At 40.5% G+C, this 15,623-nt stretch overlaps 1 protein-coding gene across 1 annotated transcript in view; it reads left to right on the top strand.

Annotated features, from left to right (window-relative positions):
* The window catches only part of TLN2 (talin 2), a 340,255-nt gene that overhangs the window by 221,023 nt on the left and 103,609 nt on the right, over nucleotides 1–15,623 (top strand). Inside the window, exons 25-29 of the mRNA XM_023532579.1 lie at nucleotides 1,251–1,353; nucleotides 10,081–10,289; nucleotides 11,406–11,525; nucleotides 12,568–12,765; nucleotides 13,873–14,012. Coding sequence (XP_023388347.1) covers nucleotides 1,251–1,353; nucleotides 10,081–10,289; nucleotides 11,406–11,525; nucleotides 12,568–12,765; nucleotides 13,873–14,012 — 770 coding nt within the window. The remainder of the gene's footprint in view (nucleotides 1–1,250; nucleotides 1,354–10,080; nucleotides 10,290–11,405; nucleotides 11,526–12,567; nucleotides 12,766–13,872; nucleotides 14,013–15,623) is intronic.

Genomic DNA, 15,623 nt, shown 5'->3' with positions numbered 1-15,623 from the left:
TCTTGATCACTCACATTGAAAGTGACCTCTCAACTACTGCTGCTCTTTGGATGAACTAAAGACTTTCAGAATATATAGGACTCGAGGAACATCTAATTTACCATAGAACAATGCCTGGTATATGATAAGTACTCAGAAAATATTTGTTAAATCAGGCTCAGAGAGGTTAAGTCACTTAACTAGAGTCACCCAGCTAATAAAGCCAAGCTTGTCTCTGGGGCTAGCAGTTTTGCAATGTGGTCCAGCTATCTATCCCTTTGCAAAGTCCTTTACTCTAGAGAGACCAGGAGAGTCTTATGTGACATGAATTCTGCCTTTACATAAAACAACTGATCAGTTAGAATGCAAGAAATACCAAGAAAGTTTTAAAGAAATTGTTTGCCCTTATAGAATGTGTGTACTGTGTTGTAACATATTGTTGGCTATAATGGACCAGGCTCTATTTTTTATTTGAAGGCACTGCCTCTCTTGCAAAACATGCTGCAGGATTAAAGAGCACACACATTCCCTGATGCCTTTCTGTGCTTGCAGTATGCCTAGAAGTTCTCCAAAATGTTGTCCTCATCTAATAATCAAGTAATTATCTATACCTTAGGCCTTTACTGACTTTATTCTCTGAATTATTTATTCATTTTACAAAGCAAGATGACGTCCTGTTCGTGGGAAGCAAGCACTTTGCCCATTTTCATAATCTCATTTGCCACTCCAAACCTCTATTTCTATTGCATATCCTTCTGGTTAGAGCTCCTCAAAGTATAATGATCAAACTGAACAATGTTAATGGTCTCACAGGCCAGGAAGGTGGTACAGCTGGATGTCCGCCCACTTCCTGCCAAGGCATAATTTATTCTCGCTAAGAATTTGTCGCAGACTTTCTAAATTAGCTTGTAAAGGCATAATACTAATAGCTAACATTTCTTGAGTATATACATTAATTCTCTGAAAACCTGAGCTTGGTATTACAATCTCAAGAAGCTGAGGCTTGTAGAGATTCAGTAATTCACCCCATCCCTCGTAGCTGGCAGTTGAGGGAAGGGAGCAGAGGGCAGTGGTGTGAACCTAGATTGTTTATTCTAGAGCTGAGACTCTTTCCCCTCAGTCAGCCCACGTCTTAGTGCCATTAGGGTATTTGGTAGGAAAGATCTGGAAAGAGCTAAGGCCCAAGGTTTGGTCTGCATTATTTTTATGCTAAGACTTCAGTGGATGTTTCTTTTCTTCTGATCTCTCTTCCCCTTTAAATATTCTTACAGCTGGAAAAATGTGCTCAGGACCTGGGAAGTACATCTAAAGCAGTGGGCTCCTCCATGGCGCAGCTCCTGACATGTGCTGCTCAAGGCAATGAGCACTACACAGGTGAGACTCACACACTTCATGATGCCATTTGGCAGTTGCAGACCATTGGGCTGAGGATGGGGGTTCATTGATTTGACAATGAACCTGACTTTTTTTTTTTTTTCAGCAGTTCAATATATAAGTTTAAGCACTTCCTGTGTGCTTATTACTTGGCTTGATGTTAAGCATACAAAAACCTAATAAAATATGATTCCCCCAAACTCTTTGTGGTACATGCCTATTAGACTATAATCAAACAGTAATTATGGACTTATGGGACTATCTATATGACTCTTGAAATCCCACTAAAGTAAAGGAAGGGAGGGAAAAAGTTCAAAGAGAATAAAAGAGAAGGTGACAACAAATAAGATGTCAATGGAATTTTCAAAGATGGAAGAAGACAGATGTATGGTAGCTGATAGAGCCAAATAAATACAAACTGAAAGGTCTGCAGTGATAGGGACGGCTTGAGTACTGGAGACACTGAGTACCCCTGAACAGGAGCACACAATGAGGAACAGATTGTGTAATTATCAACTCTATCAAAGACACCAGGTTCTATAAGAAAGGAAATGTTGTATTAGGAAGTAGACACAATAGAATATAGCAATCTAAAATGGAAACATCAAGAAGTTTCAGTATAAGCTCATTACTTGAAAATAGGAAATGAATCAAATAAAAAGCATAAACAACTGAGTGCCTTTAAAAGTAGGACTCTAGAGAGGAGGAGCGGATATGGATCGTCGCTTTTGCTGTACAGTGGTACTGCCTGACTTTTATTTTTGAAGTATATATTATTGCTGGAGTATAATATACATGCAGAAGAGAGCATAAGTCCTAAATGTATACCTTCATGGTTATCACAAATTGAATGCACCCGAAAAACCACCACCAAGATCAAGTAATGGAACATTTCAGCAACCCAGTGGAATTGCTGGGTCATAGGCTATACAGCTATCCAGCAATAATGAAAGTTCCAGTTGTTCTATACCCATGCCATCACTTTGTATTGTCAATGTTAGCCATTTTGTTGAGTGCATATTAGTATCACATTATGGTTTGAATTTACATTTCCCTTACAGACAATGTAATTGGGATCTTTTCACATGTTCATTGGCCATTTGGATATCTTTTGTGAAGTGTTTTTTCTGTTCATGTCTTTTGCCCGTTTTTAAAATTTTGAGTTTTCTTTTCCTTTGTCACATATATATTTCTTGTATCTTGTGGCTTACCTTTTTTACTATCTTAAAGGTGTTTCTTGATGAACAAAGTTTAAATTTTAAAATAGTCCAGTTTATACTTTTCTTTTAAAAATTTTGCCTCTCCAAGATCATGAAAGTATTCTCCTCCGTCACATTCTAGAAGCTTTGTTGTTTTACTTTTCATATTGAGAACTACATACAATCCACCTGGAATCGAGTTTTATATATATTTAAACAGGATCTTACTTTAGTTTTTCCATGTGGGTATGCATTTGACCCAGCACCAACATTTAAAACAATTGTTTTTTTCCCCAAGTATTTAGTGCCATTTTATCATAAATTAAGTGAACATGTATATGTGAGCTGGTTTCTGATCTTTTGATCCTTTTCCATTGCTTTGTCTATTCTTACCTTAGTACCACATTTTCCTAATCACTGCAACTTTATACTAAGTGTTAATATCTGATAATGTAAGTCCTCTAACGCTGTTGTTAGGTTACTGTTGATTATTCTTGGCCCTTCCCCATAAATTCTAGAATCGCTGGTCAATTTCTACCTCTCCCTCAAAAAAAATACTGTCTTGGATTTTTTTAAAATCAAGATTACATGAATCAATTTTGGGATAATTGACGTCTTTCAGTATTGACATTTTATCAGTCTTCTGTGAGTATGTCCCACCATTTATTTAGATTTTCCTTTCTCTCAATACTGTTACATCGTTTTCTATGTAGAAGCTTTTGTTTTCACTATAATGTGCATGATAAATCTTTTCCCATCCTTTTACTTTTAACTTTTCTGTGTACTTACATTTAATGCGTATCCTGTGATTAATGTGTGCAACTGTTCTTTTGTGGAAAGAGGAGTTATTTGTTGTATGACAGTCTTTTTCTTTCAGTTGGAGTGTTTGGTTTATATATAATGTAATTACTGACGTTAGGTTTGAATCTGTCATCTTACTATTTCTTTTCTAAATCTACCTACGCTAGCTTCCTTTTTCTGTCCTTTCTTGCTTTCTTTCAGATTTATATGTATCTGTTAATTCTATTTCTCCTTGATTAGCTTATTAGTTATATATTCATCGCCTATTCTTTTACAATTTTTTAAGTCTAAGTTAGTATATTTACCTCTTCCTGGATGGTAAGAATCTTGGGGCACTTCATTTACTTTTCGTCTGACTTAATCATTGTTGCATGTTTTAATTCAACATATATTTTAATCTCCTCAATACAGTCTCGTTTGTTGCCTCATACACTCAGTATTGAATGACTCCCCCCGCCCCAATCTTTACACTTCCGTTGCTCTTCATTCCTGCCTGCATCTCCATGTGCTTATACTTGGGGTCATTTCCTTTCTGCCTGAAGATGTCCCTTTACTATTTCCTTTAGTGTCTTCTGTGGCCAGTTCCTTCAGTTTTTGTTTGTTTAAAAATATCTTTGTTTAGCCTTTATTTTTGGTGGATAATTTCACTTATTATAAAATTTTAGGTTGGCAGTTATTTTCTTCCAGCATTTGAAGATGTTATGTCTTCTGGCTTCCTTTATTTCTGTTGTGAAGTCAGCTGTCAGTTTACTCTTCTAAAGGTAATGTGGTTTTATTTTTCCCCTCTACTTGCTTTTTTGAATTTTTTCAGCCTTTGGTTTTCAAGAAATGTGCCTAGTGGAGTTTTCTTGCATATTTTATTCTTCTTTGTGTTGTAGTACTCCTTAAAAATAGGATTTGTTGTTTTACATCAGTTTTGGAAAATTCAACCATTGTATCTTCAAATACTGCTTCTGCCACATTTTTTCTCTAGTCCTTTTTATAGACTTTAGTTACCCCATATGTTAGACATTTTCACTGTTTTGTGTGTCTCTTATACTCCTCTGTATTTGCCATAATTTTTCTTCTTTATGCTTTATACTCAGTTTTTTCTTTTGATCTATCTGTAGCTCACAATTTCTCTATTTAGTTGTATCTGTTCTGCTTCCAACCCCATCTACTGAGTTGTTAATTTTAAGTGTTCAATTTTATAATAGCCATTTGATTGTTTTCTTATAGTTTCCATTTCTCTGCTGCAATTCTTTATCTTATTTAATTTCTTCAACATAATTATCATAGTTATTTAAAGTCCAGGTCCAATAACTTAAATATCAGAATCACCTATGGGCCTGTTTGTATTGTCTGTTTTTTTTCTCCTCTTGGTTTTCAGCCATTGGCCTTATCCCCTGGTGTTTCCGATTATTTTAAATTTAATGTTAATCATTGGTAATTACATCGTAGAGATAATTTTAGGCACCAGACGTTTCTTTCCCTATAGAGGATTATTCTTTGCTTCCAGCAGGTGGTTAAGATAGGGGCAGATCACCATAATAGGAGCACAGATTGAAATTTGTGGTCTATTTCCAGTTTACCTTTTAGGGTGTAGTCCTTTGTGCATCTCATCCAAACATCTGTGATGTTTACTAGGACCATTCTGTTTCTTGGGCTTAGAACTATTTTTTTTTTTTTTTATCTTCCCAGACTCATGAGATTTCAGGAAGCTATGTTAAGCTTCTCAGCTTATGGGCAACAGTTTACAAATTAAGAACTGCCTTCAGAGGAAAAGCAGCATTGTACTCACCTCTCCATGCTTTCTTTTTTTACCCATTGAGGTAAAGCTTTATGCCTTGGTATCTCTCCAATGCCTTCAGAGAGATGTTTTGTATATTTTTCCAGTGTTTCTAGTTGTTTCTATGAGAGAGAGGTTCATTTGCAATGTTACTCTGCCATTACTACAAGCAAAATCCTCTTTGATTTTTTTAAAAAACTGTATATCACCTTGAAAATAAGAGCATAATAAGAGTTATGGCATAGTATAATATAGGACCTGCAATGATAAGAATGTATAATTCTATCCTAATGGAAGGGTAAGGGGAATTTTCAGAGTGGAATTGACACCTGATTAGGGTTTTAAAGTTTGTTCAGGACTCATTTAGCACTCGGAGAAGGAAAAGAATATATAAATTCTCAAAAGCATAGGCCATATGAGAGGTTTAAGTTTCAAGAATTTCTAAACATTCCTGATATCTTGCCAGATTTTGTGTAGAAGATGAAATTCATCTTTAATTGAGGGAAGACTGCTTTCTAAGTTACATCATCTGAGACTGATAACATCCAGGATGACAGACTGTCTAGTTGGTGTCTGAAAAACAGCCTTAGAAGTAGCACCATTTCATTTTGGCAGGCATTGAATAAGTGGTTGAGCAAGTGAGAACAGCTTATATGAAGTCCCAAAGGTGAGAGAAAAGAAGGCTGACCAAATAAACTGAAAAGCATTAAAGCAAAAGGCAAAGAGGTGAAAAATAAGAGGATAAGGCTGGAAGGGTAGGCTGGGGTCAGATCCTAAAGGGCCTTAAGCCAATTTAGGTAATTTGAAATTTAACCTAAGAGCCTATGAAAATATTGCGGAGTTTTCATCCATGCACACAGTTAAGGTTGCCTTTATATGGATTGTTCTTCCTCCCATGTGTAGATAAATTAGAGGGAAATAAAGTAGAAGCCAGAGAGAACAGTAAGAAGGCTGTGTATTCATCCACATGAGAGATGGTAGTGGAGATGAAGGGGTAAATTAAAGAGATAACTGACAGTTGGTGACTGGTTAGAATTGGCAGGGATGGGAGTAGGGAAAATAACATGGACAGCTTTAAGTATTAGGCCCGATAGCTGAATGAAGAGTTACATGAATCTCTGTGATAGAGATGCAGGACCTTTGGCAGATATATTGGATGCCAGGTTCAACTTTAAATGCATCCAGTTGAGGTTCCTACAGGACATCGAAATAGAAGTGCCCAGCTGAATATTTGCCTCTGGAACTCAGAGAAGTCCGGGCTAAAGGTAAAGATTTGTAAATGTTTAATAAAATGATAATGATTGAAACTATGGAGATAGATAAATTTGCCTCTGGGGGGGCGGGGGTTGGGGGTGGTGGGGGTGGTGGTATGGAATGAGAAAAAGGTTACCAGATGTAATCCTGAGGAATTCAAATATATTTAAGAAGGCCAAGCAATAGACATATTTGAAAGAAATGAGAACACGCAGCCTTGGAGAAAGCAAAGAAACCAGGAGAGAGGGTTGTCTCTAGAGCCAGAAAGGTAGTTGCTGCCCAGAAAGTCACCTAGGAGGGACTTATGGAGCATCCATTGGCTTCAGGAAAAACAAGGTCACTGCTCTCCCAATTTCAGGAATTGAAGAATTGATAGAAAGTGAGGAGAAGAGCACAAATGTAGACAGCTTCTCCCCGGGGCTCAGTTCCCTTGTCCATGATTACAGTGTGTGGCATATTCAAAAGTTACACATTAGCTGACACTCGGGTGGATTCTAAACAAAAGATGTGCTTTGTTTAGCAAGTGCAGTATTCAAAATGCACTTCTGCTCTGCTGAATACAGTAGACTGAATCCTTTTCAAATCCTTTTGTACAAATTAAAAATATGTCATACCTGGTTTTATCCTTGTGAGTTTGCTGTGTGGTCTAATGCTGTCTACACACAATCTACATGAATTCTGATGAAGAATTCTAAGAACTACCAATCCAAAGAATTTCACTATATTTTATATCACCGATATGTCTTCTTAAGACTCCGTTACTGAATATAATTTAAAATCCAGAAGGCAAGATTACTGGGAAAGTGATCTGTGTCTTCAAAGTATTGTGGTTATTGAAACTGATCTGCTTTAGTATTTCCCACTGGCAGTTCTGGCACTGTAATGCACTCTTGACGATAGGAACAGTTTCATTTGGAGGGTGATGTTTGCTTGGAAACTTACCCTGATGATTCTCATCATTACTATTGAGAATGCTGCTGTGAATTCAGCCATGTACGGCCTTAAATGTTTATTAAGCTCTCAGGCCTCCGGTGGCCTTGTTTCATCCTTTGCTCATTTGGCTTTCTCGTTCTGGGAAACCTGAACCCTCCAAAGAGGACCCTTGACATGCCCTGAGATTTCATAGTCCTCAGCAGAAAACACACGGATGGACAAGCCTTGGCTTTTGGAACTCAGTTCTTCTGGTTTCTGCCTTTTTTCAAATTGTCTGAGTCTACGAAAGGTTTTTCAGTAAATGACTTTTACATAAACATGACTTATTGTATATTACAAATGTTTCATCCTTTCGGTCATATACAGCTCAAATAGAAATAGAGATGGATTCAAACTTCACGTGATTAATAGGAAAGCAAGAAGAAAGGTCTAAATATCACAGCCTAGAATTTTCAGTCAGAGCTGTGATCTCAGCCGCTCCTAAAACCTGTGGGAAACTGAGGCCCTCCCTGAGCAAAAAGGCAGCAGTCTAGGCCACACAGCTAATGGGCAGCAGAGCCAGAGCTAGGTGAGGTCCTACCCACATCTGGTGCTCTCCTGAGCAAGGACATCCTTCAACCCTGTGCTTAAACGTAAAATAGAATGACTGTTCTATTCGGCTTGTATCTCTCCTTCACCTTAGCTTTGTCTTTGAGTTTTCTCTTCTGGGCTTCTCCTCAGCCATTAAACACACACACACACACACACACACACACACACGCACACACGCACACACGCACGCGATTCATTTAAAATTCTTTGATTCCACGTGCTACACTCAAAAGTGCCATGTGAGAAGCAGCAGATTGGCGGTTTCGTAATTTGTCTTGATTAGATGTCCCAGCTGTGTGACTTACTAAATATTTACAGATTAGCAAGGCTGAAACACTGCAAAGCTGTCTTGTTTTGTGAATCTGGGGGCTTTTCACACTCTCTGTTGTATTCCAGGGTCTTATCCTCAGGAGAGGGCCACCTGCGGTGTCTGTGCCCAGTTGGCTGAAGCAACAGCTGGTCAAGGGCACACTCAGATCTTCAGGTTGAAGCCTTTAGGAAATAGTCTCCTCAAAGTTTAGTGAGAGAAAAATTGGTTTGTGTGTCTTTAATCCAGATGTATGCAAGATCCCTCATAGTTCTCTATCCCAAAGAGCACTAGACAGCATTAGAACACATGATTACAAGGTTAAAACCAGGTATTTCAGATTTTCGATTGTTCCGAAGGATTTGAAAAGAATTCTGTCTATGTAACTGCAGAGAGTCTGACCCAGAAATGAAGAAACCTCAGATCTAGCTCTGATGCTGCTTCTGAAAGTGTGTTCGTGGACAGGTGCTGGGTCTCATCTGTGAAATGGTTCAATGAGATGAGCTGTGAGGTCGGCTATTCGGCAGTTTGCAGTGTTCTCAGATTCCTTTGTTACATGCTCTGGTGTTTCTAGTCTTCATCCTTTTCTTGGATGTGCCAAGTACTAGGCGCCACGTAGGAAGGCTCATGTTCATTCTATAGGAGGTGGTGCTGTAGTTTTTAAGGACTAGTTTACATTTGTAGTTTATCATCAAATCTCATCATCTTTAGAAGTGAATTTAAAGATGAACAAGCACTTCACAAAAAAGGATATCCCAGTACCCATTAATTGTAGGAAAGAGTGCTCGATATCATTACTCATTAGGGATATAAATATTAAACCTCACCAAGATGCACCTGCATACCCACCAGAATGGCTAAAATAAGGAATCTGACAATAGCAAGTATGGCTAGGATGTAGAGCAACTGGAACTCTCCTACATTGCTGGTAGAGTGCATAATGGTAAACTACTCTGAAAAAAGCTTTGTAGTACCCTACCCTCTAAAACTAAATATATACTTATTCTATGACCCAGCAATTGAGCTTCTATGTTTACATTTAAAAGTGATTTTATATGTTGACCTAAATGCATATACAAGCATTTTCTTGGTAGCTTTATTCATAATAGCCCAAACAGGAAACACTTCAAATCCATCAACAGAAGAATGTTTAAACCAATGTTGATGTATTCATGTAATAGAACACTACACAGCAAGGAAAAGGAATGAACTGCTGTGGGTAACAACATGGGTGAATCTCACAGCATTATGGTCAGGGAAAGAAACCAGACGCTGAAGAATACATACTCTGGTTCCATCACCATGAAATTTAAGAACAGATAAAACTAATCAAAAGTGATAGAAGCTAGAACAGCGACAACTTCTGGTATGAGAGGATATTGACTGGTAAAGACCACAGATGGCGGAAATGTTCTATGTCTCCATCTGGATGGTAGATATGTGGATGTATACATATGTAAAAATTCACTGAGCCGCACTCATAGTCTTGTTCACTTATCATATATAAGTTTATGTCCCAATAAAAACAATTGGGGAATAAAAAAACAATTGGGAAGAAAAGTGAGTTAGAATGATTTATCTAAGTGTACTTGATCCCATACACATATCTAGGGGCAAGTGTGGCAGTGAGAGTGAGGAGAGCCAGAGGGAAATAGTTATTAGCATGGCATTTGTTATGACATCTCTCTTGGATTGGCCCAGAGCCAGTGGTACTGGTGACTCTCTGAGAAGCACAGCAATTCATATTTTATAAGTAATTTGGAGCATGCCCGTGCCAGACACTGTCAGGGTTTTCGTCTTTCTAGGAGTCTAGAGGCTTACTCCCAATTATGACTTTAGGTGGAACCTAATAGTCTGGTGGCTTATATCCCCAGGGGTGGCTGCCAGAGAAACGGCCCAAGCTCTGAAAACGCTGGCCCAGGCTGCCCGTGGAGTGGCTGCATCTACGAGTGACCCCGTGGCTGCACATGCCATGTTAGACTCTGCTCGAGACGTGATGGAGGGCTCAGCCATGCTCATCCAAGAAGCTAAGCAGGCCCTGATTGCACCTGGAGATGCAGAAAGTCAGCAGAGACTAGCCCAGGTGAGGCCCAGAATTGGCAACTGTGGTCATCATTAAAGTAGACATGTTGGCAGGCTGTGTCCTGGGCATCTTTCTCCTTGTGTGAAAACTTTTACTCAGTGAGTGTTTTCAGAACCTTCCAAAGTACATAACAAGCTGACCATATACATAATACTCACCTTCCTAAGTCTTGCCAGGTAGCCCCCGTAATGTGAGATCTGCTTAATTTAGTCAATGGAGAGTATAGGGGGCTTTGCTGAATTCTGTCCTTGGAACTTTAGGAGCCAGGACACAACCTGTTTGGGGCATATGAATGCGGAAGTATATTCCTCTTCCTGCCTAGGAGGTAAGGTAGATATGCTTGGTCTAGCCGCTCAAAGTTTTAAATTCTGACTCTCCGTTGCCTATTAGGATGAGTTTCAATTACCTAATGAAACTAGTTGGCTAGAGACCAACTATGCAAAGTTCTGGACAGGTCGCCGGGGATGAGATGGTTTAGAATAAAGGGAATGACACAGCCCACTTCCTAAGACCTTACCTTTTAACTGAGAATACCAAAGAAGACAAATAGGGAGCCATCGCATATGCTTAAAAGTCATCCTATGGGTATCTCTAGGTTGATCTGGAAACACTCAGAGCATCCCACCCACCCTTGGGCAGTGAGGTTTAGGGGTGAAGGCCAAGAGGGTCGCTGAGCAGAAATCACGGGGCCAGTTAACTGTGACCCAAAGAACTCAAGGCCTGCTTCTGCCTTGGTGACCTCTGCAGAGATCTCAAGAAGGGAGCTATTTCTATTTCTCTCAGTGTTAGTTAGTTTTGTTTTAGAACCTGACATAATATTGGTGAGTTCTGTCTTTGAATCACAGAGTCACCACTTAGCCTGGCTTTGGGGATCAGGTAGGTTGTACTGTATCACTGTACTGTGTCACCTTTGCCAAGACAGGATGTTAAGCCCAGCAAAAGGCCTAGAAGAGGTGATTTAATAGTAAACAACAGTGTCAGGTAGATGCTGGTGGAAAACTTCCCAATATTTTTCAGCTCTGCATACTGTCACTGCTCATTTCCGACTCGTGTGCATGAATGTTTGCACAAAAAAAACCACTTTCTCATGGAGCTTTTCTCCCTCTGTGTGTTCAGGTGGCCAAAGCTGTCTCACACTCCCTGAACAACTGCGTGAATTGCCTCCCCGGGCAGAAAGATGTGGACGTGGCCTTGAAGAGCATTGGGGAGTCCAGCAAGAAGCTGCTTGTGGACTCGGTGAGAAGTTTGGGATTGGGAAGGGGACTTAGACTGGGCCATCTCAGGTGTGAGTGGTATTTTCTCTCCACCACAGGCTCTCTGAGCAGCTAACCTTCCCTTTAGGAGTCCTGTTTTTCCTGCCAATCTGAATCTTCCTTGTTTGGCTTTCTGATCAGTGAAGTTCTCATGTGGAGCTTTTAAAGTTTGCTTTTTCTTTGAGCCCCTGTTGCTGTTTGCTCTTGGGTCATCCCAGTGAGGCAGGACAGCGGGGAGTATATGATCATCTGACTTTTACCAGGGCATCTCAGACCATCAGGTGGTGGAAAGATACATGTGTCCAAGACTCATTGAGAGAGCGTAGTCTGAGGGAATTCACCTGGGACCTTTCCCCTCCCTGTTTTGTGAGCCCTCTTCAGGGAGGCTTGTGGCTTTTTATCTTTGTTTCTTTTCTGTCTGGTGCCTGGCACACACCAGGTATGTAAATAATATATGTGGTGTAACTCATAGAATCTAGCTTAACTCTCTGGAACTTGTCATATGCAATTGTAGTTTTGCTAGTGACACTTCTGTAGAAAAGCTATATTATTAGCAAAGACCACTGATAAACAAAAATCAATGGCTATTAGTTTGGAAGACTAGGATTTGAAATTTAATAACATCTGCCTTTTAGTTCTGGAGAGCTAAAACTTTGAGAGTTTCCATCTAAGAGAGACAGCATGGGGATGTGACTCAGAGAGTGAATCCTGGAGTCATACTGGCCAGATGTGAATCCTGGCTCTGTCACTTAAGAGACCATGGCCCCTGAGGATAGCTGTTCTTACCATTTTTAGATCCACAGTGTCTAGTACTGAATGGGTGTTCAATAAATTTAAGTGACTGAGCGAATGTATATATGTTGAAGGTCAAACTTAATATGAGCTCAGATCACACAAAGCCTTTTTTAGTCTTGATGACTCAAAAATCCATCCCTGGAGAGTCTGTCTTCCCTCTACAATACCTTTCTCTGTCGTTCCCACACAAAGTGAAACTTCCCATGGGGTGTGCTTTCTGTTCCCTATAGTTACCTCCAAGCACAAAGCCGTTCCAGGAAGCCCAGAGTGAACTGAACCAAGCAGCGGCTGACCTAAACCAGTCTGCTGGGGAAGTGGTCCATGCCACCCGCGGCCAGAGTGGAGAGCTGGCTGCAGCCTCCGGAAAGTTCAGTGATGATTTCGATGAATTCCTCGATGCTGGCATTGAGATGGCAGGCCAAGCACAGGTGGGTGTGGAGGTGGCTATCTCGAAGTGACCCTCGCCTCTTTACTCTGATGGATTGTCCATCCTCGAGGCCGATTTGGCAAATAGGAATGGAGAACCTGTCAACAAGCTACCCTGTTGCATTCTTCGCCACTTAGAAAGCTCCATAACCTTACAGGAATGTCATTCCCCAAGATGCTTTCGACTTACATGTGAAGTACTTATTAGCAATGAAGGATAACTTTTCCCATAATCCTCCACCATAATCCATCGTTTTACTTATGTTTTTTTTTGGAGAGAGGGTGGTAAGCGGAGGGAACAAGAATAGAAAAATTTCCCAAGAACAGAACAACTCCACATCCTGTACTTCGAATGTGGTATTATATAGCAAAAAAAAAAAAAAAAACATGCTTTTGAGTTTCAGTGGAACCCTCTAAAGGGACTGTGTCAAATTCTGAGTATCGAAAGATTAAAAATTACCTCCTCCAGATAAACAGATAAACCCCTTGTTTAGAACAAGGGAGCATGACCGGTCTGGTGTCAGCTTGCAGAACTGTTTTTTCTTAAGCTTCTGTGAACTCCCTAACAGATACCCAAGATGTTTCTGTATTATCTACAAAGAGTTGTTTCTCAGATGGCAAGCCAGTTGAGAAATGTGTCCTCTCCAGAGTTGTTCTGGGATGCATTCAGCTCTAAATATCGTGACAGTGCTGGTCATTTGTGCCAGGCTGAGATGTACGAGCTCCTTGACAGCTCCGGCATTGTTGAGCGAGATGCTGGGATTGTGGCCTGTTCTGTGCACTGGCACGCGCGTGCTCTCTCTCATTCTCTTCCTCCTCTTCCCCTCCCCCTCCTTTTAATTCCTCTACTTGTGAGATAGCACAGCTCTTGGCTGACCCACTTGGGGATGGATCTCTGTCCTGTTTTGTGACTCTTGGTTTGGGTATCTGTTTGGGGGAGGATAGACACTGGTCATTGTCCCAACAAGTTAGGCATCTGTAAACTAATTGGACTTAAGGCACTCTGTACAGATAACTTGCTTCCATTGCAGAATGCTGTCCCTAGCTTTCTGAGCGCTTCCTAGGAGAAATGGAGAGTCTCTAATTACCCGCACCTTTTGACCTTCCAGACCAAAGAAGACCAGATCCAAGTGATAGGGAACCTCAAGAATATCTCTATGGCATCCAGCAAGCTGTTGTTAGCTGCCAAGTCTCTCTCTGTAGATCCAGGAGCCCCCAATGCAAAAAATCTCCTAGCAGCAGCTGCAAGGTAAGAGTGGAACAAAATTGGCTTTCATTTGTTGATAAACAATGTCAATGTTTGAGAGATATGCCTGACATCTGCTTATGCCGAGCAAAGAATTGGTGCTGTCCTTATGTTGTCAGAGGTAAAGTCAAGAGTGATGGAGACCCTGGTGTTTTATTGAACTGGCTCATTTTCATGTCTTTCTCCACTAAAGATATGTCTTCTCTTATAACCTGGTTTTGTTTGTTTACTCATTCGTGTGTGTGTGTGTGTGTGTCTGTCTGTCTGTCTGTCTGTCTCTTCTGGGAGCTAAATGGCTGTTTTTTAAGTTGTCAGAGTCAAGAGACCTGAATTCTAGTCTGGGTTTTAATGTTTTAATGCCTGCAAAATGGGGGTGTGTACTACATTATCCTTAAGCTCTTCTCAGTACATAAGATATCATGGTACTAATGGTTAAAACTTTTCTCTGGTCCCTTCTTGTGGTATTTTTTGGGGGGCGGATTAGACAAATCAGGGCAGTTTCTCTGAAAACCCTTGAGTTTATTTATTCTCCAATATATACTTTAGCTTCAAACAATAGCCAGAACCACGAGGAGATTGAAAAATAACCTCACATTTCCTCACTTCCATCTTATGCTTTGTTTTGCGATTGTTCCAGTGAGTGAGTGCCTCCCCTGGGTTGGGGTGGGCTGGGAGACGGGGTGATATGTGCTGTGTGGAGCAGCTGTTTCTGATATAAACCCTGTCTTGATTGCTCTTTCTTCCTACTAACAGCCTTTGGATAAGGTAGCTGACATTTCCAGATATCTGAACTCAGATGTTTTTCATTATCTTCAATTTTTTGCATCATTTCAGAATTACAATTTCCAACTTAGAATGTGTTGTTCACTCTCTTAAATTGTAGGAAGAAGGGGAGAGTATGAATTGGCCTTTCAAAACCCAGACAAGGAGGTAAACAGACCCAGGAGGCATGTTGCTGGTGTCATGGCTCTGTGGGTATCTGAAGGCCCCCTGGTGGTGACATTTAAGAAAGGACCCAGAGACTTTTAGGTGAAGGAGCTTTCTTTGCCTCTGTCCTGGCTTTCAGCAGTTGATAGAGAGTTCCCAGCCTAATGGTTTCATTGCCAAGTAAACACTTAAAAAATCATCACGTGAAATGATTTTATCGGTATGGAGCTATTGCAAGAAGATGCTGGCACATTCCTCCTGGCTTCTTGGCACATGTTGGCAATCTCTGCTCCCTGGGGTAAAGCTCCGGTAGTTGAAGTGAGTGAGGCAGCCTCCCCTTGGGAGGTAAATCTCTCCCCATGGGGTGCATTTATTCTCTTGTTATTTCATTTGTTCATTACATATATTTTTACCACATGCCAAATACAGGATAGGGCTAGTGCTGGGTGCTGGGCTCACACTGTGAATAAGAAAGGGGTGGCACTAGTGAAGTTTAGGCAGGCAGCGCACACACACAGCATAAAATATCTAGGCCTCACAACTGTCCTGCATTTAAGTGAGCTTGGAGTTGAACAGTGGAATCTGACTGCTGTTGCCCTCACCTTCAGCCCCACTGCCCTCCCAGTTCTTGAGACAGCCAATCCTTGCTTTCATATGGCTGCCCCCAAAAATCCAGGGATGCCACTG

Source organism: Pteropus vampyrus, unplaced genomic scaffold, assembly GCF_000151845.1.
Source record: "Pteropus vampyrus isolate Shadow unplaced genomic scaffold, Pvam_2.0 Scaffold85, whole genome shotgun sequence".
In the NCBI taxonomy this organism is placed as follows: domain Eukaryota; kingdom Metazoa; phylum Chordata; class Mammalia; order Chiroptera; family Pteropodidae; genus Pteropus; species Pteropus vampyrus.
This window is presented reverse-complemented; position numbering and strand designations above follow the sequence as displayed.